Source organism: Pongo pygmaeus, chromosome 20 (assembly GCF_028885625.2).
Source record: "Pongo pygmaeus isolate AG05252 chromosome 20, NHGRI_mPonPyg2-v2.0_pri, whole genome shotgun sequence".
NCBI classification, from domain to species: Eukaryota; Metazoa; Chordata; class Mammalia; order Primates; family Hominidae; genus Pongo; species Pongo pygmaeus.
Window position 1 is genome coordinate 59,134,538 of NC_072393.2, and position 26,982 is coordinate 59,161,519.

Below are 26,982 nucleotides of genomic sequence, written 5' to 3' on the forward strand. Positions count from 1 at the left end.
TCACCATATTTCTGCATGCAATAATCTTATGGCAATATCTGTAAGTTAACATGTACTATGAACTATATTTTTCACTCACATCCCTAGTTATCGAAGGTTTCATTTATCAAACACTAGTAATTAGCTAAAACATAATTACATTTAGGAAGAAATTAGCATATCTAAAATATTAGCAAGTTTAAAAAAGCATAATGTGGCCAGGCATGGTGGTTCATGCATGTAATTCCAGCATGATGGGAGGCCGAAGCAGAAAGATAGCTAGTGGCCAAAAGTTGGAGACCAGCCCAGGCAACATGGTGAAACCTCATCTTTATATTTTAAATATTTATGTATTTATGTATTCATTTATTCATTTTTGAGATGGAGTTTCATTCTTATTGCTTAGGCTGGAGTGCAATGGTGTGGTCTTGGCTCACCACAACCTCTGCCTCCTGGGTTCACGTGACTCTCCTGCTTCAGCCTCCCGAGTAGCAGGTATTACAGGCATATGCCATCATGCCTGACTAATTTTCTATTTTTACTAGAGATGGAGTACCTCCAAGTTAGTCAGGCTGGTCTCGAACTCCCGAGCTCAGGTGATCGCCCACCGCAGCCTCCCAAAGTGCTGGGATTAGAGGCCTGAGCCACCGTACCCAGCCTCTATGTAGCTTTGTAAAAAATCCTTGTAGCTATCTTGTTTAGGAATAAAATGGGAGACAGGTTTGTCTGACACAGTTCCCAGCTTGACTTTTCTCTTTGGCTTAGTAATTTTTAAGTTTCTTTCACAGCCTTCTGACAGACACAATGCTTTGACACACTGATATTGCTTTATATAGATTTTCCAAAACAATAAAGTCCAAGGGTCTATCATGAACTGGGTTAGCAGAGGCGAGAAGATTCCCAGAAGACTCCTGATCTCAACCAATCCTCCCACCTCAGCCTCCCAGTGTGTGAGGACCACAGGTGTGATCCACTGAACCCAGTGGAGTCTCCATCTCAAAAAAAAACCAAAAAGCAATACAGGAATTAAGGTACTCTATGGAATTACATCATTTGACCTTTTTTTAAATGAAAAGTCTCACATATTTATTACTGAACCCAGCCAACCAACGTGTTCATAACAGATTCAGAGAGAAAAAATGTATTCCCAAAAAAACATGTGCAACTCTCCAGATAATGGTGACATTTTCTGCTTGATATGGTAACGTGATTGTAACACTCAGACAGCATAAAAATGTGTGCCATCTCATGTGCAATTCCTTATAGACACAGATTGGTTCTTCTCCAATGTCTCCTTTTAAAGTTGTACCTGATTTTATTACCAGTTTTCATCTGAATCCACTGGGGAATGGAACGATTTTGCTTTTCTACTTGGCCAGGAATTGCTTAATCCTGATAGTCTTATGAGAAGATCTGGTGAGAAGCAGAGTCAAGTACACACCACGATGGTGGAGAAAGGAAGAGAAGGGGCTTGACATCTATTATTTTTTTTTTTTTTGAGAGAAAGTTTCACTCTTGTTACCCAGGCTGGAGTGCAATGGCACCATCTCAGTTCACTGCAACTTCCACCTCCTGGGTTCAAGTGATTCTCCCACCTCAGCCTCCTGAGGAGCTGGGATTACAGGTGCCTGCCACCATATCTAGCTAATTTTTGTATTTTTAATAGAGATGGCATTTCACCACATTAACCAGCCTGTTCTCAACCTCCTCACTATTGTTTCTGCTATTAGCTGTCAGTCCCCTTCATTGCGGCACAAACAAGATTATTGTTTTTTTTTGAAACTGATGTGGATGGTCTTTCTGCTGCTCCATGTGTAACCTTCAACATTGTCTTCTCCCAACTCAAAATTAGTTATCCATTTACAAACTGGTGGTTTCTTTTGGGCATCGTCCCCATAACCTTTTAATAAAGCATCAATGTTATCATCATTTGTCTACCCAAATTTTACCATAAGTATTCTATTTTTGAGACATGCTGGAGTGCAGTGGCAAGATCACAGCTCACTGCAGCCTCAATCTCCCAGGCTCATGCCATCCTCACGCTGCAGACTCCACAGTAGCTGGCTCTGCAGACATATGCCACCATGCCCAGTGAATTTCTGTATTTTTTGTGTAGAAGGGGTTTTCACCATGTTGCCCAGGCTGGTCCTGAATGCCTGGGCTCACATGACCCACCTGTCTCAGCCTCTGAAAGTGCTGGGATTACAGACCTGAGACACTGCAACTGGTCTCATCATAAATTTTATGTTTCTTCTTGTTTCAATTTTAGCAGAATTTATATTGCTTTTATAGAGTCTCTTTTCAAATTCGTGTCTTATCTTTCTCAGTGCCTCAAACTAGAGCCTGTTCAGACATGTTATAACAGATTTGTATCAGTTTATTTTGGTGCAAAAACTGTGAAATTCATGCACAATTTTCCCATAATATGTATTTTTCCATAAGCTTCTTGAAGACCCCTTGTACTAGAAAACTGTATTCAAGAGGATATATAAAAGGATTGTAGATATGCAAGTGCCAGTTACTTCTGGCATGCAAGGATGGTTCAACATATTCAAGCAAATCAATGTGATATACCACTTGAACAGAATGAAAGATGAAAACCACATCATCACATCATCTCAACAGATGGAGAAAAATCATTTCACAAAATTCAGCATCTGATCATCATAGAAATCTTAGACAAAATAGATAGAGAAGGAAATTTACCTCACCAATAGAAAGACCATTGATGAAATGACCAATGTGGAAATAACCAAGCAGGGAAAATGGAATGCTTTTCCTGTAGGATCTCACATGATGCAAGAACGTTCTCACTTTTCCTATTCAATAAATACTGGATGTCCCAGCCAGAGCAATGAAATAGCAAAAGAAATGAAATGCCTCAAAATCAGAAAAAGTAAAATTATATTTGTTTGTAGATGACATGGTCTTCTGCATAGAAAATCACAGAGTCAACCAAAACACTACTGTGACTAATAAACACATCGGTAGATTTGCACAATACAATATCAGCACCAAAAATTAGTTGAATTTTCATACATTAACAATAAACAATTTTAAATGAAATATTAAAAACACTTCCATTTGCTAGAGAATTTAAAGTAAGAAATAGGAATAAATGGAAAGAAGTGAGAAATTCATACACTGAAATCTACAAACATGGATCAAAATGATTAAAAACATATATAAAAATATAACCCATATTGATGTTTTGGAAAATTGATACTGTGAAATGATTATATAACCCAATGTGATTTAGATTCAACACAATACACATAAAAGTCCCTATCAGTTTTTGTTGAAGAAACAAAAAACAGACTGGGAAAAGTGCTCACCTCTGTTGGCCAGGGTGCTCTCAAACTCCTGATCTTAAGTGATCTACCTGTCTTGGCCTCCCAAAGTGCTGGGATTACAAGGTGTGAGCCACCACACCTGGCCTAATCCTCTTAACATAAACACTTTAATCTCAATTAATGCTTGAACTCAATGTTAAGTCAACTCAAACTCAAGTCAATGCTGATTTCAATCTAACATCAATTAGTGCTTGATGGTTTGCTATACTCGTTGCATTTGGAATTATTACCTCAAAAATGAATTTCCTGATGTCCTGCAAGGAATGACCTCAGACTAAAGACCTTGCCACACATATGACTTTTGTAAGATCTGTGTCTAGTATGGATTCTCTGATGTGTAATGAGGCATGAACCTGAAATAAAGGCTTTGACACAATCGTCACATTTGTGAGGTTTCTTTCCTGTATGAATCTGCCTATGTTTTGCATAAGATGAAGCTTGACTGAAGACCTTGCCACAATCATGACATTTGTAAGATTTCTCTCCAGTATGAGTTCACTGATAAACTGCAAGGTATGAACGATGTCTGAAAAATTTGCCACAATATAACATTTGTAAGTTCTCACTTCATTATGGGTTCTCCAGTGATTTGCAATGGTTATAGCATTACTGAAGACTTCATGACAATCATTACATTTGTAAAGTTTCCCTATGACATGGATTGCTTGATGGTGAATAAGTGTTGACTGACCACTGAAGGCTCTGTCACACTCATTACACTTGTACGGTTTCTCTCCAGTGTGAATTCTATTGTGTTGTGCCAGGTGTGAATCACACCTGAATGCCTTGTCACAAACCTTACATTTCTATGGTTTCTCTCCAGTATGAACTCTCCTGTGTATTTCAAGGTGTGAATTGAAATTGAAAACTTTGTCACATTCTTCACATTTGTAAGGTTTTTCTCCAGTATGAAGTCTATGATGACGTTCAAAGTTTGATTTTCAATTAAAAACCTTGCCACAGGCCAGGCACGGTGGCTCATGCCTGTAATCCCAACACTTTGGGAGGCCGAGGCGGGCAGATCACGAGGTCAGGAGATCGAGACCATCCTGGCTAACACAGTGAAACCCCATCTCTACCAAAAATATGAAAAAATTAGCTGGGTGTGGTGGCAGGTGCCTGTAGTCCCAGCTACTCCAGAGGCTGAGGCAGGAGAACGGCATGAACCCAGGAGGCAGAGCTTGCAGTGAGCCAAGATCGTGCCACTGCACTCCAGCTTGGGTGACAGAGCGAGACTCCATCTCAAAAAAAAAAAAAAAAAAAAAAAATCTGCCACAATCATTACACTTGTAAGGTTTCTCTCCAGTATGAAGTCTATGATGACATGCAAGATTTGATTTGTGATTAAAAACCTTGCCACACTTGTTACACTTGTAACATTTCTCTCCGGTATGAATGACCTTATGCATTACAAGAGATGAAATTTGAACAAAGGTCTTGCCACACTCATTACACTTGTAAGGTTTCTCCCCAGTGTGAATTATAATATGTTGTCCCACGTGTGAATCACGTCCAAAAGCCTTGTCACAAACCTTACATTTGTATGGTTTCTCTCCAGTATGAATTCTCCTATGTCTTTCAAGGTGTGATTTGCACCTGAAAACTTTGTCACATTCTTCACATTTGTAAGGTTTCTCTCCAGTATGAAGTCTATGATGATGTGCAAGATGTGCTTTTTGATTAAAAACCTTGCCACATTCATTACATTTGTGAGGTTTCTCTCCAGTATGAATTGCCTTGTGAATTACAAGGGATGACTTGTAACTGAAGGTCTTGCCACACTCATTACACTTGTAAGGTTTCTCACCAGTGTGACATCTATGATGGCATGCAAGGTATCGCTTCTGATTAAAGACCTTGCCACATATATCACATTTATATTGTTTCCCTCCTAAATGGATTATCTGACTTTTTTTTAACAGTGAGCTACAGTTAAAGGCTTTGCCACTCTCATTACATTGGAATGATTTTTCTCTCATGTGTGCTTCCTGTTTTTGTGTGAGTAATGAAGAATGGAGGAAATTATTCCCATACTTATTAGAAATATGGGTTTTAGGAATACAAGAAATTCTTTGGGATGCTGAAACTGAGGAAGCATCATTGACAGACTTCTCAAATTGACTATCAATTTTCCCTTTGCTCTGAAATATATGCAGTTCAGGCAGATGTGAATGAAAGCTTAATCCAAGCTGATCTTTAATAGGCTTGTTTCCAGCATGGCTTTGATCATCTCGGTCTGTACTACCAGTCAACTTTTTTATTTCTGTCATGAGTGCTTCATGGCCATTTCTTTCATCTTCTTGCCACTGAAACTCAAAGTCCTGAAAATCTTTCTCAATTTCCTGGAAGGAAAAATCTCGAATGTGATGACTTGCTTGTCTTTGCAATGTCTCTGTGTGGAACACTTCTGTATTGCCTTGCCCTCTTGATGAGAACTTCCTTGTCATGCATTTGGAAGAGACAGCTACAAAATATAAACACCAATAGGTTTCCAAGTAAGTGCAGATGATAAATAATACTGAAATGTGTAAATAGGACACAAAAAACAATATTTATTTTGAAATTCCCAAACATGATCTTCAAAGTTTAAGAACACAAAAGGAGTAAGATTCTTTAATAAATAAAGGGTGATTACATGTTCTTCAAGTCATTTCTATGGAAGCCCATTCCCAATATCATGACGAAACACTGACAGAGCACAAACATGTGTAAGCCTAAAGTAAGGAGCGTTTTTCCACTGTGACTCTAAAGTGTATCACAGTTTGCAAAAAGCATATTACTGTCACATTGAAGAAGGAAAAAAATATGTTCTTCATATTTACAGCATATTTAGAGTATACAAATAAATGCTAAAGGACCAGATAACGTACCATATTGGTAAATAATCCACAACAAGCTCTTGTAAGGATAATCAAAATCAATGGAAATTCTATATTGTCAAACAATCACAGCACTGAGAAGATAAGAAAAGAATATAAAAATTAGCCAGGGGTGGTGGCCCGTGCCAGTAATCCCAGCTACATAAGAGGCTGAGGCACAAGAATCACCAAGAGGCAAAGGCTGCAGTGAGTCAATATCGCACCATTGCACTCCAGCCTGGATGACAAAGTGAGACTCCATCTCAAAAAAAAAAAAAAAAAAAGGCAGGGCATGGTGGCTCACACCTGTAATTCCAGTACTTTGGGAGGCAGAGGCAGGTGGATCACCTCAATACAAAAAGTAGTCGGGCGTGGTGATGGGCACCTGTAATCCCAGATACCTGGGAGGCTGAGGCAGAAGAATTGCTTGAATCCGAGAGGCAAAGATTGTGGTAAGCTGAGATCTTGCCACTGCACTCCACCCTGGGCAACAGAGTGAGACTCTGTCCCCAAAAAAAGAAAGTGTGAATACCATATTTTTCTGAATAACTGTGAAAAATTTCCTATATCCATGTGGAACAGGCACTTTGTGACTTTTTAAAAAAATGTTTATTATTTTTGTATTTTTGAGATGGAGTCTTGCTCTGTCACCCAGGCTGGAGTGCAATGGCACAATCTTGGCTCACTGCAATCTTTACCTCCTGGGTTCCAGTGAGTGTCTTGCCTCAGCCTCCTGAGTACCTTGGATTACAGGCAAGAGCCAGCATGCCCAGCTAATTTTTGTATTTTTAGTAGAGATGGGGTTTCACCATGTTGGCCATTTGGGATTATGGGCATAAGCCACTGCACCCAGTGGCACTTTGTGACATTAATGAGTGCAGCATGTCAGTTATATTGCATGCCACATATTGAATACTCACATGTAAAGTCATAAAATTCAATTAATAAAATATTGTAACCAATGATAAAACAGGAAAATAATATGTACATATATAAAGCCTGCAGAATTGTAAACAATTTCCACTTAAGAAAAAAGCCACAATTTCTACTTACCACCAGCACACAATATAAGAACTGAATTACATGTTAAGATCACTACCTTCTGATTTATGAGGTCAAGAAAATACACAGCATTGCCGGGAGCGGTGGCTCACGCCTGTAATCCCAGCACTTTGGGAGGCCAAGGCAGGTGGATCATGAGGTCAGGAGATCGAGACCATCTTGGCTAACACGGTGAAACCCTGTCTCTACTAAAAATACAAAACGTTAGCCGGGCGTGGTGGCACATGCCTGTAATCCCAGCTACTCGGGAGGCTGAGGCAAGAGAATGGCGTGGACCTGGGAGGTGGAGCTTGTAGTGAGCAGAGATCACACCACTGCACTCCAGCCTGGGCGACAGAGTGAGACTCTCTCTCAAAAGAAAAAAAAGAAAAGAAAATACACAGCATTACAATGAATAAGCATTGACTAACTGCCAGGTGCAGTGGTGCATGCCTGTAATCCCAGCACTTTGGGAGGCTGAGGCATGCGGATCACGAGGTCAGGAGTTCAAGACCAGCCTGGGCAAAATGCTGAAACCCCATCTCTACTAAAAATACAAAAAAATTAGCTGGGCATGGCGGAAGATGCCTGTAATCCCAGCTACTTGGGAGGCTGAGGCAGGAATCGTTTGAACCCGGGAGGTGGAGGTGTCAGTGAGCTGAGATTGTGCCACTACACTCCAGCCTGGGCAACAGGATGAGACTCAAACTACTCAACTACTTCTCAAATAGGCTTTGGTATGATTGATGTTCTCTAATAGGATGTTCCTGCAGATGCAGACTTAGAGAGAATTTAGTCATGGGTGTTGACTACTCATGAATGGGACCACTGCATTTATAAAAAGAGATATTAAAGGGTTCACTGACTCTTCTTTCCGTGTCAGGACACGGCAGGAAGATGGCTGGTCTAAATCATGAAGAAGTCTCTCACCAGGAACCAATTTGGCTGGCACCTTGCTCTTGGATTTCCCACTTTCCAAATTCATGAGAAATAAATTTCTGCATCTTAAGCCTCCCCGTTTAAGCTATTTCCTTTTTTGTTTGTTTTTGAGATGGAGTCACGCTCTATCACGCAGGCTGGAGTGTAGTGGCATGATTCTCCTACCTCAAGTCATTCTCCTGCCTCAGCACAGAGTCACTCTGTCACATGGGCTGGAGTTCAGTGGTGTGATCTTGGCTCACTGCAACCTACACCTCCTGGGTTCAAGTGATTCTCCTGCCTCGGCCTCCCAAGTAGCTGGGATTACAGGTGCACGCCACCATACACAACTAATTTTTCTATTTTTAGTAGAGATGGGGTTTCACCATGTTGACCAGGCTTGTCTTGAACTCTTGACCTCAAGTGATTGGCCTGTCTCATCCTTCCAAATTGCTGGGATTACAGGTGTGAGCCACTGGGCCTGGCCCATTTTTGGCATTTAGTACATTAGAGGTTTCACTATGTTGGCCAGTTTGGTCTCAAACTCCTGACCTCAAGCAATCTACCCACCTTGGCCTCCAAAAGTGCTGGGATTCGAGGGGTGAGGCACCATGACCAGCCAGTCTAAGCTATTTCTGACAGGACAGTGAAATGACTGAGACAGGAACAGGAGACTCTCATCATCATCACCAAAGGCTGACAAATCTTATTAAACAAACGAAGTTAACAGTCTGTACTGTAAAACTTGCAATCCTTGAAGCCATCTAATAGCACTAATGTGTTAAAAACCTTGAGACAGGCCGGGTGCAGTGGCTCATGCCAGTAATCCCAGCATTTTGGGAGGCTGAGGTGGGAGGATCACAAGGTCAGGAGACTGAGACCACCCTGGCTAACAAGGTGAAACCCTGTCTTTACTAAAAAAAGATACAAAAAATTAGCCCAGCATGTTGGCACCCACCTGTACTCCCAGCTACTTGGGAGGCTGAGGCAGAGGAATTGCTTGAACCTGGGAGGTGGAAGTTGTGGTGAGCTGAGATCACACCACTGTACGTTAGCCTGGGCATCAAAGTGAGACTCCATCTCAAAGAAAAAAAAAAGGAAATGAAACAAGGCTACAGAGTAACTCCAACATACAAACATATATAAAGTTCTCCATTAAAGGTAAATAAAAAAACAGGTAGGCCGGGCATGGTGGTTCATGCCTGTAATCCCAGCACTTTGGGAGGCCGAGGCAGGCAGATCACCTGAGGTTGGAAGTTCGAGACCAGCCTGACCAAAAAAGAGAAACCCTGTCTCTACTAAAAATACAAAATTAGCTGGGTGTGGTGGCCCATGCATGTAATCCCAGCTACTTGGGAGACTAAGGCAGGAGAATCACTTCAGCCCAAAAAGCAGAGGTTGGGGTAAGCTGAGGTTGCAGCACTGCGCTTCAGACTGAGTGACAAGAGCAAAACTGTCTCATAAATATATATTAATTAATTAATAAAAGGACAAATACAGAAACCGGCATACATATACCTTTTCTTCATAACTAAACTTTTTTCATATTATTTAAAATAAAAAGGCATGAAAAAACACTGTACATATATGTTAACTGAAATGCAACATATACAGAAATAATTCTGACATAAATAAAAAAAGTTCTAGTGGAGAGGGAGTAGTTTTTGCAGGTTATCAAATTCTTCTGTTTTTTGTTTGTTTGTTTGTTTGTTTTTAAGATGGAGTCTTGCCCTGTCTCCCAGGCTAGAGTGGAATGGTGCAATCTCGGCTCACTGCAACCTCCGCCTCACAGGTTCAAGCAATTATCCTGCGTCAGCCTTCCGAGTAGCTGGGATAACAGGCACCTGACACCATGCCCGGCTAAGTTTTCTATTTTTAGTAGAAACAGAGCTCACAACATTCGCCAGTTTGGTCTCGAACTCCTGATTTCAGGCGATCTGCCTGCCTCCACTGGGATCACAGCCACCCACCACCGTGCCTCACTAATTTTTGTAATTTTAGTAGAGACGAAGTTTTGACATGTCAGCCAGGTTGGTTTTGAACTCCTGACCTCAGGTGATACACCCACCTTGGCCTCCCAAAGTGCTGGGATTACAGGCATGAGCCACTGCACCCAGCCAGGTTATGAAAATTTTAAGTTTCATAATTATGCTATAATTTAAGGTGTTTAACATACCTGCAACAATAAACTCTGCCCAAATATCTATACAACACACTTCACTTTTGCGTACTAAAAGGAATGGACACTAATGTGGTTGTTATATTCACACTGGAATCATGTTTAAACCACTTATATGTTTACTAAGAACTATGAGACAAAACTATTTAAAACAATAACAATGGTTGGGCCATGGTGGCTCGCGCCTGTAATCCCAGTGCTTTGGGAAGCCAAAGAAGGTGGATTGCTTGAGATCAGGAGTTTGAGACCAGCCTGGCCAACATGGTGAAACCTCGTCTCTACTAAAAACACAAAAATTAGCTGGGCATTGTGGTGAGCGCTTGCAGTCCCAGCTACATGGAAAGCTGGGGCAAAAGAATCCTTTGAGCCCAGGAGGCAGAGGCTACGGTTAGCCAAGATTGCACCACTGCACTGTAGCCTGGGTGACACTGTGAGACAAGGAAAAGAAAGAGAAGAGAAGAAAAAAGAACAGAGAAATAAGCGGGGGGGAAAAGATGTCTGTTCAGAGATCTCAGGATTTAACCTTTTTTTCCCACAGAATTCTCCAATTGCAGAGAGTTTCCCTACACATTATTTGAAGGTGGAGATTCCACTCTGCCCGTCTGAGCTCTTACCTGCATTTACACCTGTAATACATTCCCACCCATCTGGATTTTTTTTTTTTTTTTTTTTGAGACAGAGTTTTGCTCTTGTTGCCTAGGCTGGAGTGCAATGGCGCAATCTCAGTTCACTGCAACCTTGGCCTCCTGGGTTTAAGCAATTCTCCTGCCTCAGCCTCCCGAGTAGCTGGGATTACAGGCATGTGCCACCACACCTGGCTAAGTTTGTATTCTTAGTAGAGACGGAGTTTCTCCATGTTGGTCAGGCTGTTCTCGAACTCCCAACCTCCAGTGATCCACCCGCCTCAGCCTCAAAAACTGCTGGGATTACAGGCATGAGCCACTGTGCCCGGCCCTGGATTTTTTTTTTTTTTTTTTTTTTTTTTTTTTTTTTTGCTATTTTCACTTCACACTCCACAGTCCAGGGCTCTTTCCCTTGCTCCAACATAGAGATAACAGGTCAGAAAGAGGCTCCTGCTTATAAAAAGAAAGAACCATAATGTGCTGGAGCTTTTCTAGAGTCCCAGCCCTATGTTTCCATAGGAAAGAAGACATTACAGATGGATCTAGGAAAATATTTCACTAATTCCTCCACTGACTGCCTCCTTCTGAATGCTTAGGGAGCACTGTAATATGTAATATGTGGACATCGAGCTGTCTTCCAAGAACTACTGAATTGAAAGCACAGGAGAAGCAAACAGGGAATTGGGTATCTTTAAACTCTATCAGAAGGTTTTGTTTTTGTTTCTTCAGAGTCTGCCGCCTGGGCTGGAGTGCAGTGTTGTGTTTTCAGCTCACTGGAACCTTGGACTCCTGGGATCAAGTGATTCTCTTTCCTCAGCCTTTCTAGGAGCTGGGATTAGAGGCATGCACCACCACACCAGGCACGTGCCACCATGTCAGGCTAATTTTTATATTTTTAGTAGAAATGGGGTTTCTACATGCTGGCCAAGCTGGTCTCAAACTCCTGACCTGAAGTGATCCACACACCTAGGCCTCCCAAGGTGCTGGGATGACAAGTGTGAGCCACCACGCCCAGCCTGCCATAATGTTTTATGCCTGCTTTAGTTCTGGAACCCCAAATGAGGTATCATGAAGAATGCAGAACATCTAAGCAAAGGGGACAGTGAAAGTCCAGATGCTACATCATGAAGCTTTTCATTTCAAAATCAATACGGCTTCCATTTTAGTCAAGGAACAATGGGGCTCCCAAGAGAAACAAGAGAAAATGCAAAGATACACAAGGGCACATCCCCAGGAGGGAAGTTATCCTCACCCAGGGAGACCAGGTTCCTATAATTCTCCAGCATCAGGTCTCTGTATAGAGTCCTCTGAGCAGGGTCCAGGCATTTCCACTCCTCCTGAGAGAATTCTATGGCCACATCCCTGAATGTCAATAGACCCTGAAATGAAAACACATTTTAACCAAATGGTTATGGGAGGAGTTCCTATCTTTATAGAAAATGAGAAGAGGAGAGGGGAAAGCATGGATTTAATTGTAGAGAATGTTCTGATATCTGAGTAAGGGACTTTTCACCACATGTCTTCCCAGTTGTGTTTGATTATATTTTTTGAAGAGATCACCACCTGCTGCTTAAACACAGCAGGGTTGTGGGTGCAGAATTGGGAGCCTGAGGTCCCAGCTACTCAGGAGGCAGAGGAGGGAGGATCGCTGATCATGGGGGTCCAGGCCAGCCTGGGCAACAAAGTAACACTCCCTTGCACAGGGCTCCCTTCCTCATCTGTCTTTCTCTCCCTTTTTTTTTTTTTTTAAAAAAAACAACAACAAAAAAACTTTTTTAAATAAAATATTTGATGGCATGACATAGGGATCCAACATTATTCTTTTACATGTGGATAACCAGTTACTTGTCCCAGCATGTTTGTGGAAGAGATCTATTACTTCCTTTTTTTTGTTTAAGTCAATTTTTTTTTTTTAGACAAGGATACTGCAACTATCACTTAAAGTCTGGTGGCACATTCTTTAGGAGGTCCTTAAGGTAATATATTTAATTTACAATTTGATTTGATGTTAAAGTTTTTTAAAACATCACCTCAAACTAGATGCTCAAAATAATGCCCTCACAATAGTCTTTGTAAAGTGTATTCAGATGTTTGATAAAAAATAATGGTGGCTTTATATTACAGTAGTGCTCATTAGCACCACTATAATTAAGGGTCTACCAAGTTTCCAGCAAAACCACCTATTTCTTAGGCGTTTCAAAGGTCACATTGGCTTTAACCAGTGGGTCTTTTTTAAAATATACTTTCGCCTGCCTCAGCTTCCAGAGTAGCTGGCATTACAGGCGCGCACCACCATGCACGGCTAATTTTTGTACTTTTGGTAGAAGACGGGGTTTCACCATGTTGGCCAAGCTAGTCTTGAACTCCTGACTTCAAGTTATCCGCCTGTCTTGGCCTTTCAAAGTGCTGGGATTACAGGCATGAGCCACCATGCCTGGCCCAAGAAATTATCTTTATTTTACTTTTTAAAAGCTACAAAAAAAAAAAAAATTGAAAACAAAGATCTTCCCCCAAATGAGAAATCTTTTTCATGAAGATAATAGAGAAAGAAATAAAAATGATTTTATTAATAAATAAGCCTTAGACCAGAATGTGATGGGAAATAGAGGCAAACAGCGAAGAGACTGAAAAGAGAGAAAGAAACTTCACTGTTTTGTACAACCCATTAAGTGCATGTTTTCAAGATAAACACTAATCAGTCCTCAGGAAAGAGGACTTGACAACACCCTTGGTCACACATAGTTCATCCTGGCTCTACTTGGTAATGGAGGTGACCATCTGTGTCAGCTAATTAGCTTCATCTCGAGGGAGGGGAAGAAACCCTAACCCATGTCTTTTTGACAAGTGTGAGTTTTACAACATGGCGACAGGTGCCCTCTCTGGTGAGGCTTTTACAATCCGACAGAAACTGATGTCAGCAGTAAGTAATAAAATTTAGAATATATGATTAAGTAGAGAGTTAATGTGAACACAACGCTTGAAGAAAGCCACCTGGAAACATCAACGCCAAATGAATGGGATCGGCGTTCCCAAGTAGAGACGTTACGGTTTTACACACATAGGGAAAGACAGAGAAGCTTTAGCAGAATCACCACATTTTCTATTCAAGACCAGTGCATAGGTTGCAGCAACTTGATTTGTTACAGATTGATACACTTCAAGGAAGGTTACTTTATCTCTCCAGAAGAAGGGACAATGATCTGAGGAGGTCTTTTCTTTGGAGCTGCCTAGTCTTTCTAATTACTTACAGGAAAACTCTTAGAAGTTGCGCCTGCATTCCACTGGACTCAGGTTGCATGACCACATCCCTCTCAAGGCTCAGAATTATTTAAAGGTCCATAGCTTTCAATTGGAATTATTTGGGCCGGGCGCGGTGGCTCACGTCTGTAATCGCAGCACTTTGGGAGGCCGAGGCGGGCGGATCACGAGGTCAGGAGTTCGAGACCATCCTGGCTCACACGGTGAGACCCCATCTCTACTAAAAATACAGCTCCTTCCTTTTACCTCGTTGCATTCCTGAGAACAAGGTGGGTCACCAGCAGCTGTGCTGGAGCCACCGGCGAAAATTCGGCCAGGGTTCTCGATCTTGTCGCATCTGTACAAACCGGCACGGTCTGATCCGGAAATATGGCCTCAATATGTGCTGCCAGTGTTTCCGTCAGTACACGAAGGGTATCGGTTTCATTAAGTTGGACTAAATGATCTTCCTTCATAGGATTATCCAAGGCATCTACTCAATGAAAAACCATGATAGTTCTTTGTACGTAAAATAAACATTTGAAAAAACAAACAAACAAAAAAACACAAAAAATTAGCCGGGCGTGGTGGTGGGCGCCTGTGGTCCCAGCTACTCGGGAGGCTGAGGCAGGAGAATGGCGTGAACCCGGGAGGCGGAGCTTGCAGTGAGCCGAGATCGCGCCACTGCACTCCAGCCTGGGCGACAGCAAGACTCCGTCTCAAAAAAGTAAATAAATAAATAAAGTGGAATTATTTGAGGTTTGAATTATTTAATTTCCTACTGAGATACAGGTACAGATAGTTGTTTGCCTTGTTGTTTGCCTTTCAAAGAGAGCTCCCAAGTCCTTCAGAAATACACACCTGGGCCGGTCGCTACGGCTCACGCCTGTAACCATAGTACTTTGGGAGAATGAGGCAGGTGATAGACTGAGCTCAGGAGTTAAAGACCAGTCTGGGCAACACGATGAAACCCCATCTCTACTCAAATACGAAAAAATTAGCCGGGCGTGGCGGCTTGTGCCTGTAGTCCCAGCAACTTGGGAGGTTGAGGCAGGAGAATTGCTTGAACCCGGGAGGTGATGATTGCAGTAAACTGAGATCGCCCAACCGCACTCCAGCCTGAGCGACAGTGAGAAACTCCATCCTCAAACCAAAAAAAAAAAAAAAAAAAAAAAAAAAAAAGGATCATTAAGCTGAAAAACAAAATTAGTTTATAAAAAATACCACTTCAGGGTGGGCACGGTGGCTTACGCCTGTAATCCCAGCACTTTGGGAGGCCGAGACGGGTGGATTGCCGGAGGTCGGGAGTTTGAGACCAGCCTGACCAACATGGAGAAACGCCTTCTCTACTATAAATACAAAATCAGTCGGGCGTGCTGGTGCATGCCTGCAATTCCAGCTACTCGGGAGACTGAGGCAGGAGAACGGCTTGAACACGGGAGACGGAGGTTGCGGTGAGCTGAGATCGCGCCATTGCACTCCAGCCTGGGCCACAAGAGCAAAACTGCGTCTCAAAAAAGAAAAAAAAAACACTGCAGAAGACAGAGAAAATGCACTTACAAATTCTCTAAATAAATGTCCAAAGAAAAGAGAGAAAATGAAAAAAAAAAATCTCTTCCTTTATTTTCAAAGGAGGAATTCTACATCTCATTTATTTGTTTGTTTGAGACCGGATCTAGCTCTGTCATTCAGGGTGGAGTGTGGTGGTGAGATCAGTGCTTACTGCAGCCTCCAAATCCCTGGCTCAAGTGAACCTCCCACCTCAGCGCCCCTAGCAGCTGGGACCACAGGCGCGCATCACCACATCTTGTTGATTTTTTCGATTTTTAGGAGAGACGAGGTCTCACTATACTGCCCAGGCTGATCTCGAACTCCTGGGCTCAAGCGATCCTCCCGCATTGGCCTCTCAAAGTGCTGGGATTACAGGTGTGAGCCACCGCTCCGGGACCTGACTTTATTTCCATGAAATAGGAAATTCTTTTTCACCTCCTGTGTGTAATAGGCAGTTTTGCATGTCACCCTTCAGTTTCCATTATCCACTTAAACAACCCAGGACCTTGCTTAGTTTAATGAGCCGCCCTAATTGTCAGTCCCCGCTGCAACCAGCGCCCCACTGCACCCCTTTACCGAGGCCCCTGCCCTCTCCCCAACCCTGCCCCAGACTGAGGGGATCTCGCCCCGCCTGCAGGACTCTACCTGCTCCAAAAAGGTGCTTTGCATTAAAACCATTTTCAACTTAAGAGGAAAAACGATTCAGCGTTCGGTACCGGTGGCCCACTACAATATGTTGTTTTTACCTTAGATTGAAATATTAACTTCATTTGAAATATTAACTTAAAACGGGCAGGAAGCATCCCTGTGCTATTAGGGGTAATATCACCGCACACCAGAAACAATCCACCAATCAGAACCCGGAGGATCCAGTCCTGGAGGGCAAGAGGATGACAGCAGGCGACATCTGTGGCCAAGTTGAATAGAGAGTCCGGACCCCCCTCCTCCAGGCCCCACTTTTCAGAACAACACCCCTTCCAGACTCCGCTCTCAAGATAAAGATACCCCTCTGGCCCCGCCCCTTCCCGCTGTCCCGCCCGGCCCCCAGGCAGCCTCCTCCCTCTTGCCCCGCCCCAGTCCCGTTCCAGGCCCAGTCCCCAAAGCGGCTTCCACCCTCTCGCCCCGCCCAAGCACCTGTTCTGGCCCCGTCCCCTCGGCGACCTTTCCCCCCTCCCGTTCTGTCCCCGTCCGCTGTCCAGAACCCGCCCAGACAGGGTGCAGGGCCCGCCTACGGTTGTTCTGCAGCGCCCGGGGCTGACTCAGGTGAGTGTTTTTTGTCTTTCTGCTTCAAACCTGTCTTTCGCAGGACCCCAGCCCCGAGTCCAGCCACACCAGGAATCTGGGTGCTTCGGGATGTTGAAATCCCCACGCGAGTTTGTGCAGTTGTCAGGGAGTCCCAGCTTCGCCATGGGAAGCTCACAGACCGGATGGCCCTGCAGCTTTTGTATCGTTTTAGACCCTGTCCTCTGCCTTTCAAGACCCTATTGCCCTTTTCAGTAATCCCGGTTGGCAGCGTCTGTGCGCCTCACCCTTCATCCACCCATGTTTCCCAGCTGTCAGCACCTTTGTTCTCGTGATCGCTGACTCCACAGTGTCCATCTTTGCTTGGCGTGCTGGATGAGGACTACGAAATTCCTACTTTTGTGAGAATTAGATCAATTCTTTTTTGTATAACGTTCACTCGTTTTGTTGCCTAAAATGGGGTCACAGTCCACACCTCATGTTAGAGTTCTTGGATCTTGTGCAGTAAAGAATTCAAGGCGAGTGTCCGAGTGCCGTGAGGAAAATTCAAGTTCCCAGCTTGAATTTTCCTTTGGCTTAGTAATTTTTATTTTCCTTTCTCAAGCCTGTGGCAGACATAATGTTTTGACACACTGATATTGCTTTATATAGATTTCTTAACAGCTAAAGTCCAAGGGTCTGTCATGAGCTAGGTTAGGGGAGATGAGAAGATTCCCAGGAGACTCCTGGTCTCAAGCAATCCTCCCACCTCAGCCTCCCAAAGTGCCAGGACCACAGGTGCGATCCACTGACCCAGTGGAGTCTCCATCTCAAAAAAACAAAAGAAGGCAAAACAGACATTAAGGTACTCTATGTAATTACATCATTTGACTTTTTTTTTAAATGAAAAGTCTCACATGTTTACTACTGAACCCAGCCAACCAAAGCGTTCATAAAGGATTCAGAGAGAAAAAATATATTCCCAAGAAAACATGTCCAACTCTCCAGACAGTGGTGACATGTTCAGCGTAATATGGTAACGTGATTGTGACCTTCAGACAGCATAAATGTGTGTGCCATCTCACGTGCAATTCCTAATAGACCCAGTTTGGTTCTTCTCCAATGTCTCCTTTTGGAGTTGTACCTGATTTTGTTACCAGTTTTCATCCAAATAAACTGGGGAATGAGACGATTTTACTTTTGTTTCTTGGCCAGGAATCTCTTAACCCTGAAAGTCTTGTGAGAAGACATGGCAGGAAGCTGAGTAAAGCACACACCATGATGGTGGAGAAGGAAAGAGAAAGGGGCTTAATTTTTTTTTTTTTTTAAGACAGAGTTTTGCTCAAACTCTGAATAACAGCCTGTTCAGACACGTTATAACAGATTTGTACCAATTTATTTGGGTGCAAAAACTGTGAAAATCATGCACAATTTTCTCATAATACATATTTTTCCATGAACTTCTTGAAGACCCCTTGTACCAGAAAACTATATTAAAAAGGATATAAAAAGGATTGTAGATATTCAAGTGCCACTTATTTCTGAGATGTATGTAGATGACATGATCTTCTGTGTAGAATATCATAAAGAGTCGCTGGGCATGGTGGCTCATGCCTGCAATCCCAGCACTATGAAAGACCAAGTCGGGTAGATCACCTGAGGTTGGGAGTTCGAGACCAGCCTGACCAACAAAAAAATCCCGTCTCTACTACAAATACAAAATTAGCCACGCATACTGGCACCTGCCTGTAATCACAGCTACTCAGGAGGCTGAGGCAGAAGAATTGCTAGAACCCAAGAGGCAGGGTTGTGGTGAGCCGACATTACACCATTGTACTCCAGCCTAGGCAACAGAGATGGGGTCTCAAAAAAAAAAAAAAAGAAAAAAGAAAAAAGGAAATCACAAAGAGTCAACCAAAATACTACAGAAACTAATAGAGACATTCAGTGTATTTGTAGACTACAATATGAGCACCAAAAATTTGTTGAATTTTCATACATTAACAGTAAACAATTTTATAAGAAAACACTTCCATTTTCTAAAGAACTTAAAGAAATACTTAGGAATAAAAGTAAAAAGACGAGAAGTTTCACCTTAAAATCTACAAACATTGATCAAAATGATTAAAAACATATAAATAGAGATACAACACATATTGATGGATTGGAAAACTTATTATTGTTAAATGATTATATAACCCAATGTGATTTAGATTCAACAAAACACCCATGAAAATCCCTACCAGTTTTTGTTAAAGAAACAAAAAACAGGCTGGGAAAAGTGGCTCACCTCTGTTGGCCAGGGTGCTCTCAAACTCCTGACCTCAAGTGATCTACCCGTCTTAGCCCCGCAAAGTGCTGCGATTACAGGCATGAGCAACCCCACACAGCCCAGTCCTCTTAACATAAACACTTTAATGTCAATTAATGCTTGACCTCAATGTTAAGTCAATTTAAACTCAAGTCAACGCTGAACTGACCCTAATCTCAATTAATGCTTGATGGTTTGCTATACTCATTACATTTGGAACAATTATCTCAAAAATGAATTTTCTGATGTTCTGCAAGGAATGACCTCAAACTGAAGACCTTGTCATACTTATGACATTTGTAACATTTCTGTCCAGTACCGATTCTTTGATGTCTAATGAGGTGTGAACATGAAGTAAAGGCTTTGCCACAGTCATCACAATTGTGAGGTTTCTCTCCTGTATGAATTCCCCTATGTTTTGCATAGGATGAAGCTTGACCGAAGACCTTGCCTCAATCATTACATTTGTAAGGTTTCTCTCCAGTATGAGTGTGTCAATGAACTGCAATGTATGAACGATGTCTGAAAAATTTGCCACATTTATTACGCTTGTAAGATCTCTCTTCATTATGGATTCTCCAGTGATTTGCAATGGTTGTAGCATTACTGAAGACTGTATGACAATCATTACATTAATAAAGTTTCCCTACACCATGGATTGCTTGATGGTGAATAAGTGTTCATAGCCCACTAAAGGCTTTGCCACACAGATTACACTTGCAAGGTTTCTCTCCAATGTGAATTCTAGTATGTTGTGCCAGGTGTGAATCATGCCCAAAAGCCTCATCACAAACCTTACATTTGTATGGTTTCTCTCCAGTATGAATTCTCCTATGTCTTTCAAGGTGTTATTTGGGACTGAAAACCTTGTCACCAGCCTGACCCACATGGAGAAACCCCCATCTCTACTAAAAATACAAAATTAGCCAGGCTTGGTGGTGCATGCCTATAATCCAGCTACTTGGGAAGGCTGAGGCAGGAGAATTGCTTGAACCTGGGAGGCGGAAGGTGCAGTGAGCTGAGATCACACCATTGCACTGCAGCCTGGGCAACAAGAGCAAAACTCCATCTCAAAAAAAAAAAAAAAAAAAGAGCTATAATTAGAGGGTTTGCCACTCTCATTATATTAGAAAGATTTTTCTCTCATGTGTACTTCCTGTTTCTGTGTGAACAATTAAGAATGGAGGAAATTATTCCCATACTTATTAGAAATATGGGTTTGGGGTCTGCAAGAAATTCTTTGGGATGTGTGAAATCAAGGAAGCATCATTGACAGACTTCTCAATTTGATTAGCAATTTTCTCTTCAGTCTGAAATATGTGCAGTTCAGGCAGATGCGAATGAAAGCTTATTCCAAGCTGATTTTTTTTTTTTTTTTTTTTTAGACGGAGTCTTGCTCTGTTGCCCAGGCTGGAGTGCAGTGGCTCCATCTTGGCTCACTGCAAGCTCTGCCTCCCAGGTTCATGCCATTATCCTGCCTCAGCTTCCCAAGTAGCTGGGACTACAGGCACCTGCCACCACGACCAGCTAATTTTTTTGTATTTTTTTTAGTAGACACGGGGTTTCACCATGTTAGCCAGGATAATCTCGATCTTCTGACCTCGTGATCTGCCCACCTCAGTCTCCCAAAGTGCTGGGATTACAGGCCTGAGCCACTGTGCCTGGCCCCAAGCTGATCTTTAATAGGTTTGTTTCCAGTGTGCCTTTGATCATATTGGTCTGTACTACCAGTCAACTCTTTGATTTTTGTCATGGGTGCTTCATGGCCATTTCTTTCATCTTCTTTTCACTGAAACTCAAAGTCATGAATATATTTCTCAATTTCCTGGAAGCAAAAATCTCCACTGTGAGGACTTTCATGTCTTTGCAATGTCTCTGTGTGGAACATTTCTGTATTGCCTTGCTCTGTGGATGAGAACTTCTTCATCATACATTTGGAAGAGATATCTACAAAATATAAACACCAATAAGTTTCCAATTAAGTACAGATGCTAAATCATACTAAAATGTGTATATGACACAAAAAACAATACTTACTTTAATCTTCCCAAACATGATCATCAAAGTTTAGGAACACAAAAGGAGTAAGAATCTTTAATAAATACAAGGTGGTTACATGCACTTCAAATCATTTCTACAGAAGCCTATTTCCAATATCATGACAAAACACTGACAGGGCACAAACATGTGTAATCCTAAAGTAAGGAGTATTTTTCCATTATGACCCTAAAGTGTATCATAGTTTGCAAAAAACATATCATTATAACATCAATGAAGAGAAAAATACATATTCTTCATATTTACTGTATACAAATAAATGCTAAAAACCCACACAATATACTATATTGGTAAATAATGCACAACAAGCTCTTGTAAGGATAACCAAAATCAATGGAAATTCTTTATTGTCAAACAATCATGGCACTGAGAAGATAAGAAAAGATTACAAAACTTAGCCAGGTGTGGTGGCAGGCGCCTGTAGTCTCAGCTACTCAGGAGGCTGAGGCACAAGAATCACTTGTGCCTGAGAGGCAGAGGTTGCAGTGAGCCGAGATCGCACCACTGCACTTCAGCCTGGGTGACAAAGTGAGACTCCATCTCAAAAAAAAAAGTTAATAAAATATTTTTCTGAATAACTATCATAAAATTACTCATATCCATGCAGAAAAGGCATGTTGTGACTTTTTTTTTTTTTTTTTTTTTTTTGAGACTCGCTGTGTCGTCCAGGCTGGAGTGCAGTGGCGCAACCTCGGCTCACTGCAAGCTCAGCCTCCCAGGTTCACGCCATTCTCCTGCCTCAGCCTCCTGAGTAGCTGGGACTACAGGCACCCACCACCATGCCCGGCTAATTTTTTTTGTATTTTTAGTACAGATGGGGTCAGGAAATCGAGACCATCCTGGCTAACACGGTGAAACCCCATCTCTACTAGAAATATAAAAATTAGCTGGGGGTGGTGGTGAGCACCTGTAGTCACAGCTACTCAGAAGCTGGGACACGAGAATCGTTTGAGCCCAGGAGGCGGAGGCTATGGTTAGAAAGATCGCACCACTGCACTGTAGCCTGAGCGACAGAGTGAGACTCTGTCATAAAAAAAAAAAAAAAGTAAATAAGAAGGGAGTCAAAGCATGTCTACAGAAAAAAAAGTAATAAACACAAACAGTAGAAATGAGAAATGAAGAACAAAAAAAAACACCTACAAGAAATACAAATAATATGTAACAAAAACACAACAGTAAGGTCTTCTCCATCAGTAATTATTAAAATGTAAATATTTAACTCTGCACTCAGGAGGCAAAGACTGGCTGAATCAACAGGAACCAACTACATGTTGTCCACAGAAGACTCATATTAGCCCTAAGGACACACATACGCTAAAATGTAAAAAATAAAAACCAATAATTAGGTATGGGGGTTGGGGCCTGTAATCCCAGCTGCTTGGGAGGCCAAAGAGGACCTCTTGAGCCCAGGAGATCAAGACCAAATTCAACAACACAGCATAAAACTGAAAAATAACCTGGAGAAAGCAGGGAAGGATAGTCTGCTGGTTTACCATTTTTATCCCTGGTACAGTAGCTCCTCTATTTGTGCCCCCTGGCATATAGTATAGGCTCCATAGCTACTGAGTCAGTGAATGAATGAGAATGACTGAGTGATACTAGTATGTCCTCTCTGGGGTCTCATGTGTGCCAGGGTCCTATTTGACCTTGGAATGGTCTTCATAGTGATGAGGGAGCTGAGCAGGAGCAGCTGAGCAGGACAGCCCAGAGTCCCTCACGCAGACCACTCTGCTTGCCCAACCAGTAAGAAGGACAAGTGTATGATCAGTCAGAAACACATCTGGCTGATCCAACGGGTCACTGCCTGACCTTGAGCAAACTTACATTGGCAATTAAAGACCCTAAACTCTGAAGAAAGAGGAGAGGCTTCCTTGCTGCCCAGACTCTCAATGAAGAAAAATTCCTGGGGTCTAAGACTTCTCACTTGGCAATGACATTGGCTTAAATATTCCCAGACTCAAATCCTTGGGTCTTAGTTGGGTCTTGGGATGGTGCAAACTGATAGAATTGCAGGCAATGAGAGTCAGAATAGAACAGCGGACAGGAAGGTGGACGACTTGAGGGAGGGGATCAAGGACAGGCAGAGAAACCACTCCCCTCCCTCAGACGCCCACCTGGGGAAGCACCAACTTTGTCATTCTAGAGAAGACAACGGGAAAGGGGGGAGTGTGCATAAGGTGGGTGATGGTGTGTGCTGGGTGGAGAGAAAAACCCCTTTTTCTAAATGTCACTCCAATAGCTCAGCCCATCTATTCTACTAACTGCTGAACACAAGGGCATCCTGTGAGGATAAATACGGCTTTTCCTTCCTCCAGTTCCTGAGTCTCCAGGCCATGACTAGGGCTGTAACCCTCAAAATCCCTTCCCAGGACCCAGCGTTCCCTCTTTGTGGGAAAAATATCTGTGCTCCACATTTAGATTATAGCTTATTTATTTATTAACTTATTTATTTATGTTGAGATGGAGTCTCACTAAGTTGCCAGGCTGAAATACAGTGGCACCATCTCAGCTCACTGCAACCTCCACCTCCTGAGTTCAAGCGATTCTCCTGCCTCAGCCTCTTGAGTAGCTGCGACTACAGGCGTGTGCTACCAAGCCCAGCTAATTTTTGCATTTTTTCAATACAGACGGGGTTTAACCATATTGGCCAGACTGGTCTTGATCTCTTGACCTCGTGATCTGCCCGCCTCGGCCTCCCAAAGTGCTGGGATTACAGGCATAAGCTACCACTCCCAGCCATCATTTTTCATCTTTTATTTTTATTTTTATTTGAGACAGAGTCTTGCACTGTCACCCAGGCTGGAGTGCAGTGATGCTATCTTGGCTCACTGAAACCTCCGTCTTCTGGGTTCATGTGATTCTCCTGCCTCAGCCTCCTGAGTAGCTGGGATTACAGGTGCACACCACCACACCCAGCTAATTTTTTTTAATATATATTTTTAGTAGAGACATGGTTTCACTATGTTGACCAGGCTGGTGTCAAAGTCCTGACTTCATGATCCACCTGCCTTAGCCTCTCAAAGTGCTGGGATTACAGGCGTGAGCCACCACGCCCAGCCCCACATTTACATTATAACATCTTGATCCTCGGCTCCCCAGCTGCCTTGTGACTCTGTGTGTATGTGTGTGTGCATGTTCAGGTGCTGTGACAGGCAAGGAAAAGCCAGTAGAGTGTCATCGCCACTGGTGTGGCAGGAGGAGGTGGCCCTCGGGTTGCAGTTCACTGTGCTGTTTGCACTCTGATCCTTGGAAGAATCTTCCCTGAAGTCATGGAGCCTCCAGCTCCTCCGGAACAGAACTAGTTGTGTAGGAGTGTGTCCTTCATGCTCCTCAGGTCCCTGACCTTCTCCCCACCCTTCCTGAAGGGAATCCAGAACCCTGACTCTGAGCACATCACCTGCTGGTGGCAAAGCCCCTGCCCATCATGGCCAAACTGGGCCCTGGTGATGTGCAGAGCACGGAGACCCGGGAGGTAGAGTAAGGCAGGTGACACAGATGGCAAAAATGCAGATGCCTTGGCACTGCCTGAGGACACAGGGTCTGGTCTGTAGGGCTTTTCTGGCCTTAGTGAGGCCTTCCCCTTTTAATTTGACTGAAATAAATAGTTACAGAAAGTTCAGATCAATTAGAGTTGAAATTTCCAGAAGAAATATGGGACCATCCTCACATTTGCCCCAGACCCTCAGTCTTCCCTGAGGACACCTCAGCATCTGAACCACAACTCTAGAATAGGCGCTGCAGTTGTCCTGTGGCCAAGATGGGAACTGTGCATCCTCCAAAGAAGGGAGACACAAAACACTCAAAATAATCCATGCTGAAGGGCGTTTCTGCCCAGGCATGGTGGCTTACACCTGTAATCTTAGCACATTGGGAGGCCAAGGCAGGCAGATGACCTGAGGTCACAAGTTTGAGACCAGCCTGGCCAACATGGTGAAACCCTGTCTGTACTAAAAATACAGAAATTGGGTTGGGTGCGGTGGCTCATGCCTGTAATCCTAGCACTCTAGCACTCTAGCAGTCTGGAAGGCCAAGACGAGCAGATGACTCGAGGTCAGGAGTTCCAGACCACCCTGGCCAAAATGGTTAAACCCCATCTCTACTAAAAATACAAAAAGTAGCCAGGCTTGGTGGCTGTCTGTAATCCCAGCTACTTGGGAGGCTGATGCAGGAGAATCGCTTGAACCCAGGAGGTGGAGGTTGCAGTGAACCGAGATCGTGCCACTGTACTCCAGCCTGGATGACAGAGTGAGACTCAAAAATATGCCAGGGACTGACATGACCTGCTTTAGATTTAGCTGTGATATCCTCATACAGAGAAAGGCCTCGAAGATGGTCTTTGTGTCTAACTGAGTCTACACCTCTGTTTCTTAAATTCTTCTGCATTTTTTTTTATTTCTGGGGTACTGCATCCTATTTAAAATTCTAATTACAACTGGACACTCCTTTCTCACAGAAGAAAAGCCATACCTAGACACGCACTCTATTTTGCCAATCATTTCAGGGGCCAGGGTCACTCGGGTTGAGCTTTTCTGGTGTAACCCCTCATCTCCAAGTTGCAGGAAGGTTCACTGGGGCCACAACTAATGAGTCAAGTCACTGTCCTCTGGCTGAAGAGGGGGTGCAGAGGGAAGCTAGCCTCTGATGCCATAATTATAAAATGCACCACCCTTAGACACAGGAGTTTTGCAACTCTCATTCTCATCTGTATAATTCAAACAAATTTTAAATTTGTTACCTTATAAACAGAGGAAGCAACATGTCATCACTTCATCATCACATCCAATCAACTCACTGCTCATCTGCACCCAGGGTCCCTCTTTGTCTTCATTACTGTTTCCCTCCCTCATTCTGTACCTAGCTCTCATTCTCACCTTCTCTGGAATTAGAATTAGCCAGGTGTGGTGGCACCTGCCTGTCATCCTAGCTCCTTAGGAGGCTAATGTAGGTATCAGTTGAGCCCACAAACTTGAGGCTGCTGTAAGCCAGAATTGTTCCACTGCACTCCAGACTGGGCTCAGGAGTGACACCCTGTCTCTTAAAAGAAGAGTTCCAAGTCAGAGACATATTGAGTCACTAGTATAGCTTCAAATGCATTACAAAATGAGACACAAAATATTTCCCCTAATTTGTCTCCATTTCCAGAATTTACCTGATACCAGTGCATACCTTAATGTATGACTTTCATATATAGATTCTCTGATCTGGTCCACAAAGTGCTAAACATGCATCCAGATGTGGCCCCTGAACAATCCCTGCTGCCCAACAGCACTGACACCATGGGGTCCACACCCCATCTCCATCCATGTCTGGTGTGAGCCCTTCCCAGGACCATGCCCAGTGGAGCCTCTTCCCAAACTCATGTCACTAGGTTATAGGAGATGGAATTTAAGTGAAGGTGACAGGGACTGAGAAAAGGCATAAGTGAATGCGAGCAAACGTGTGAGGCAGGATGCTTCAGATTCACAGAAGACTGGCTGCTACAATACCTGGCATTTCAGAAAGGAAAGAGACAGATTAATCCACCGAGGAATATCACTTCACCTGAGGAAGAGCCAGCCCTGGCTCCTTTTCTTTGCTCTTCTTGGTGTCTTCCTCACATAACATGAGTCTTTGGAAATCAATCCTGTATGTGAAAAAAAAAAATTAGAGATTT

At 43.0% G+C, this 26,982-nt stretch overlaps 1 protein-coding gene and 6 pseudogenes across 1 annotated transcript; 1 reads left to right on the top strand and 6 right to left on the bottom strand.

Annotated features, from left to right (window-relative positions):
- Positions 1 to 1,239: 1,239 nt before the first annotated feature.
- Positions 1,240 to 1,867, bottom strand: LOC129021096 (large ribosomal subunit protein eL39-like; annotated as a pseudogene).
- Positions 1,868 to 3,563: 1,696 nt separating this feature from the next.
- On the bottom strand, positions 3,564 to 5,150 carry LOC129021097 (putative zinc finger protein 137; annotated as a pseudogene).
- A 135-nt stretch (positions 5,151 to 5,285) lies between these two features.
- LOC129020987 (putative protein ZNF321) lies at positions 5,286 to 12,339 on the bottom strand (annotated as a pseudogene).
- Positions 12,340 to 13,811: 1,472 nt separating this feature from the next.
- Positions 13,812 to 14,680, top strand: LOC129021098 (small ribosomal subunit protein uS14-like). Its single transcript, XM_054466154.2, has 2 exons — positions 13,812 to 13,871; positions 14,479 to 14,680. The coding sequence occupies exons 1-2, from the start codon at positions 13,812 to 13,814 to the stop codon at positions 14,647 to 14,649; spliced, it is 231 nt and encodes a 76-aa protein (XP_054322129.1). The 3' UTR covers positions 14,650 to 14,680.
- A 3,303-nt stretch (positions 14,681 to 17,983) lies between these two features.
- Positions 17,984 to 18,211, bottom strand: LOC129021099 (large ribosomal subunit protein eL39-like; annotated as a pseudogene).
- Positions 18,212 to 19,131: 920 nt separating this feature from the next.
- Positions 19,132 to 20,110, bottom strand: LOC129020988 (putative zinc finger protein 137; annotated as a pseudogene).
- LOC129020989 (putative protein ZNF321) lies at positions 20,110 to 26,865 on the bottom strand (annotated as a pseudogene).
- Between the last annotated feature and the right edge of the window lie 117 nt (positions 26,866 to 26,982).